Source organism: Tupaia chinensis, unplaced genomic scaffold (assembly GCF_000334495.1).
Source record: "Tupaia chinensis unplaced genomic scaffold, TupChi_1.0 Scaffold000605_1, whole genome shotgun sequence".
NCBI lineage: Eukaryota > Metazoa > Chordata > Mammalia > Scandentia > Tupaiidae > Tupaia > Tupaia belangeri.
This window is the reverse complement of record NW_006160123.1, coordinates 1,987,631-1,992,265: the sequence shown is the minus strand read 5'-3', so window position 1 is coordinate 1,992,265 and position 4,635 is coordinate 1,987,631. Positions and strand designations below refer to the sequence as shown.

General features: G+C 53.6%; 1 protein-coding gene across 1 annotated transcript in view; it reads right to left on the bottom strand.

Annotated features, from left to right (window-relative positions):
- The window catches only part of LTK (leukocyte receptor tyrosine kinase), a 10,705-nt gene that overhangs the window by 3,317 nt on the left and 2,753 nt on the right, over positions 1–4,635 (bottom strand). Inside the window, exons 7-13 of the mRNA XM_027775838.1 lie at positions 4,586–4,635; positions 3,391–3,489; positions 2,865–3,017; positions 2,384–2,479; positions 1,919–2,114; positions 1,230–1,320; positions 33–97 (exon numbers count right to left, since the gene is read on the bottom strand). The exon at positions 4,586–4,635 is cut by the window's right edge and continues 133 nt beyond it. Of these exons, the coding sequence (XP_027631639.1) occupies positions 33–97; positions 1,230–1,320; positions 1,919–2,114; positions 2,384–2,479; positions 2,865–3,017; positions 3,391–3,489; positions 4,586–4,635 (750 nt within the window). The remainder of the gene's footprint in view (positions 1–32; positions 98–1,229; positions 1,321–1,918; positions 2,115–2,383; positions 2,480–2,864; positions 3,018–3,390; positions 3,490–4,585) is intronic.

The window sequence follows — 4,635 nt, the reverse complement described above, 5'->3', positions numbered from 1 at the left end:
CCCCGCCCCGCTGCCCCAGGCCACAGGTGCACCTGATGATGAGCGCCTCCATGAGGAAATCCAGCTCGTCATGGCGAGAGCAGAGCTCTGGCAGGGTCTGGGGAGGCCAAGGGCACAGAGTTCCTGTGCTCCTCTGGATACCTCAGCAGGGCAGTTCCAGAAGCTGTTACCACCACCACCACCCCCCGCCCTGCTCTGCTACTCCCTCATAGTGCCCTGCTCTCCTACTCCCAGCCAGAAGCCCCATGCCCTCTCGCTTTTAAATTTTTTTAATGTACTCATTCATTTTTAAAAAAATGTGTACCAGACACACACACACACACACACACACAGAGAGAGAGAGAGAGAGAGAGAGAAAGTGAGAAAGCAAGCTGCCAGGTCCGGAACTTGAACTGTGGTCAGCCATGTGGGAGTATCCAGTCCTTTAACCACCATAACACCTGCTGACCCTTAATTTTTTTTTGAGAGTTTTTTTTTTTTTTTTTTGCTATAGGGTGCGTGCGCTCGTCAGACAGACAGAGACAGAGAGACAGAAAGTGAGAAATCACCCTCCAGGGGGGATGGCCACACCACAATCCCTTCTCCTCCATTCTCCTCTTGGGATCTTGGGCACGCACGCACATGCACCTGGCGTGAGTTTTAAGCCACCAGGTCCGGGACTTGAACCGCGGTTGACTATATGGGAGTCCAGCGACATAGCCATTATGCTAACTGCTGGCCCCAGGCCCCTTAATAAATTAATTATTTAAAAAAATTTTTTTAGAGAGATTTTTGCTATACGGTGCATGTGTTCGCAGGGCAGAGACAGAAAGTGAGAAGTCACTCCCCAGGATGGGTGGCCATGCTGCAGTCCCTTCTCCTCCATTCTCCTCTTGGGATCTTGGGCACATATGCACACATGCCCAGTGTGAGTTTAAGCCACTGGGTCTGGGACTCAAACCAAGGTCGACTACGTGGGAGTCCAGCAACGTAATCACTGTGCCATTTGCTGGTCTCACCTTCTCACTTTTTAAAAACTTGAGTTTATTCATTTCCTTCCTCCATGAGCTGTAGAGACAGAATCCCCACAGTGTCCTGATGCAGCAGGTCACTGTCACCCCCTGAGCCCTACTAGCACTGGTTCATGGGTATGTGTGCTCAGCGTACCCAGGGAGGTCTCCGACACAAACCCAGAACCTTCCTAGGTGGGCTGGCCTTACATGCCACCTTCCATTCTCCACATCCCTCACCTTGACAGCCACCTGCAAGGGACTGGAGTTCCCAGGAAGGCCGACTACCAGTCCCTCATACACCTCCCCAAAGGCACCGTGGCCCAGGGCTCTGCAGGAAGACACATTGGAAGAGAGTTGGTTTCCCACCCAGAGAAGGGTCCTAGAAGGCCTAGTGCCCCCATCTCCCTCCCCAATATGCTCAGTGAACCCTGAGTTCTCTATGCATCATGACATGTCTCCAGTACAAGCCCTGCACGGGTGACACTGACTCCCACAAGATCAGGACAAAAGAGAGCAGGTGTGGGGTCACACCCAGGGTGCAGGTATGAAGAGGCCTTCCCTTACTTCCCTGGAGGTGCCCTGGGAGGGAGGCAACTCTTGGGCTCTGACTGTCAGACTTGCCAGATTTGAAGGTCCCTTCCATTTTGGAATTGGGACTGAGAATTGACCTTGAATAAGTTACTTCCTCTTCTGGAGCCTCTCTGGGCATCCATCTCTACACAAGAGGAGGGCCAGATGCCCTCTGGGATCCCAAATTCATGGCAGCAGGAAGCAAGATCAAGGGTGAGTGGACTGTGTGGGAGTCCAGCAACGTAATCACCGTGCCATTTGCTAGTCCCACCTTCTCGCTCTAAAAACTTGAGTTTATTCCATCAGTTTATGCTGATTTGGAGGACACAGATTCTCAGAGGAGGTGGAGGACTCACCTGAGCAGAGTGACACTGGCTGGGGAAACCTCCGTGAGCCCTGGGGGCAGGGGCCAGGGCTGGGCTGGGCCAAGCCCAACCTGGCAGTAATAGGGATTCAAGGCCGTCCTGATGGCAGAGGTTCGAAGCTTGCTCAACTCCAGCCCAGGGCCCGGCAGCCTCGTTCCCCACAGGCCCTGCTGCTTCTTCTGATTCACTGGGGGTGGGAAAAATAACAGTACGCCACACCCTCTACTTGCCGATCAGGTCCGTCCTGCCTCCCCCACACAAGACACCTGTCTAGATGCCCAAGGTAAATACGCACCCCCACCGGCCTTCTCAGCTGCTTCTGACCTAATATCCCCAGTGGAGTCTCCCACCGCTCTGCTGAAGTCAGCCACGTGTCCCCCTAGGGCCCCATAGAAGCCCCTCACAGCTCAGTGCAGGGCAGCCTTGAATTAGCCTTGCCTGCTAGATGCTCCGTACCCAGAATCAGGACCCCACACACCATCAGAAGGCTCAGTGTTGACATCACCACCACAGCTACAATCAGAACCAGAGAGCCTGGGGGTGTGGGCAGGTCTAAGGAGAAAGAGAGACACTTCTAGTGGGAAGCTCCTCTGTCCCTCTCCCCTCCCGTTTATTCATGCTCCAAGACTCAGCTTAAATGTTATATTTCCCTTGATGTCTGTCCCTATTACCCTAGGCAAATGCAATCTCTCCCTCCTGAGAACCCCTAAAACGCTTTAATCCCATAGTAGCTGTCACTTTGAGGTCTCTAAATATGTATCTCCAACACTGGACTGCATGTTCTTTGAAGGCACCTCACACTCTGATGCATCTCCAGCCCCCTGCCCAGCACCCAGCACGGTGCCTGGCACCCAACAGGCCACTATGTCATCTTTCCTGGTGCCCTACTCCTACTTCTAGCCTGTGACCCCAGGACCTTGGGGAGCCCTGGACATACCCAGGCAGGTGATGTTATCTGCAGCTAGCACCATGCCCTCTGGGCACACACATTCAGCCAGCTGGAGCCCGGCCCGCCACTGGCAGTCTTTCAAAGAGCAATGACTGCAATTGAGGTGCCTCCGGATCTCCACCTCTCCATGGCTCTCCATGACTGTGAGTAAAAGAACTGATAAGACGGGTGGAGGAGTGGGAACATACACGCCTTTTCCCAGCTCCATACTTAATTCTAGTCCAGGAAGAAGGAGGAAGGAGCAAGGGGGGTGAAAGAACCCGGGGGACTTCTGTCCAGCCTGCACACTCCCTTTTCTGAGAACCCTGAGCCCCCAGGTATCCGAAGTGAATTCATAGCAAGGACATACTTGGCGAGTCCCCCCAGAATGACTGATACTGAGGTCACAGCCCACTTCCCAGGTGTTCCTGGTCCGGCCAAGAACTAGGTCGTTCCCAGCGCAGACGTGACTCACATGGGAGTGGGCTCGGACAGAAGGACAAGGGCTAGGCCAGCTGGGAGGTGGGGCCGATACCTGCCAGAGGCTGCAGGTAGAGTTCACTGCAGGGGTGTACGAAGGACACTCCATCTTCCCCATCAGCCCAGAGGGTGTCAGTCTCTGAGGCATCACCTCCTGGAAATTGAGAGTGATGGAGAGTTTCACTACACAAGGGGTGGGGTGAGAAGGAGCGGAGGAAGGGATTCACAGACACCTCACAGCTGGAAGTTCCCCAGCAGTGAATCCCCTTCTCTAAGGCAGCAGTGCTTTCTAGGGAGGTGGGGAAGAGTAATCAGCTGGCACCCACCCTGAGCCCCTCCAGCCCCATGTCCTCAGCTATAAAATAAGAGAGGCCCAGTCCACACCTTCCGTTCGGTGGGAATGTAGATAATGTGTGCAAAGTGTTTATGAACGGCAGCCCAGACAGATGTGAAAGCTGTTTTTTTTTTTTTTTACACCAGTGGTTTTCAGGCTAGAGTGCGTTAGAATCACCTAGAGGACTGATTAAAACAGATGGCTGGGACCTTCTCCTAGAATCTCTAGGAGATTCTAGGGACTGGGAGGATTTGCATTTCTTTCTTCCTTTCTCTCTTTCTTTCCCTCTTTCTTTCTTTCTTTTTATTTATTTATTTTTTTTTGAGAGGTGTTTGCTATCGGATGCCTGAGCTCCTAGAAAGAGATAGAAAGTGAGAAATCACCCCCCAGGGGGGATGGCCACCTCCGCAATCCCTTCTCCTCCACTCTCCCCTCAGGATCTAGGGCACGCACGCACGCACACGCCCCGGGCGGTAAGTTTCAAGCCACTGGGTCCAGGACTCCAACTGCGAACTGCCATGTGGGAGTCCAACACCTTAACCACTACGCCACCTGCTGGCCTCTCTGATATTTTGCGTCTGCTGACCAACATCTTTCCACTCCTGTGCTCCCAAGAAAATGTTTCCAACGATTCAGCCGGTGCCGCAGCTAGAGATGTTCAGAGAGCCATCTGCTTCCCCGCTCAGCTTGCTAACTCAACCAGCCCAGAGTTCCGGGACTGCTGCAGAGTCCTGTCTGCGTGTATGATCTGCAATTTATTTGACCTCCTTTTTAAAGATCTCCTGATTGGCCTTGAGCAGTTGAGCGGGACTCAAGGCTTTTCCTACCTATTCTTCTGGGGCTCGGGCCTGTTCTAAGACTTTAACTTTATTCACCCTCGCGTGCTGCCCCGCTGCCTTCCCAAGGGTGCACCTACCCTGATAGCCGCCGCCCCCTCCGCCCGCGCTGCAGGCTCCACCGCCGCCC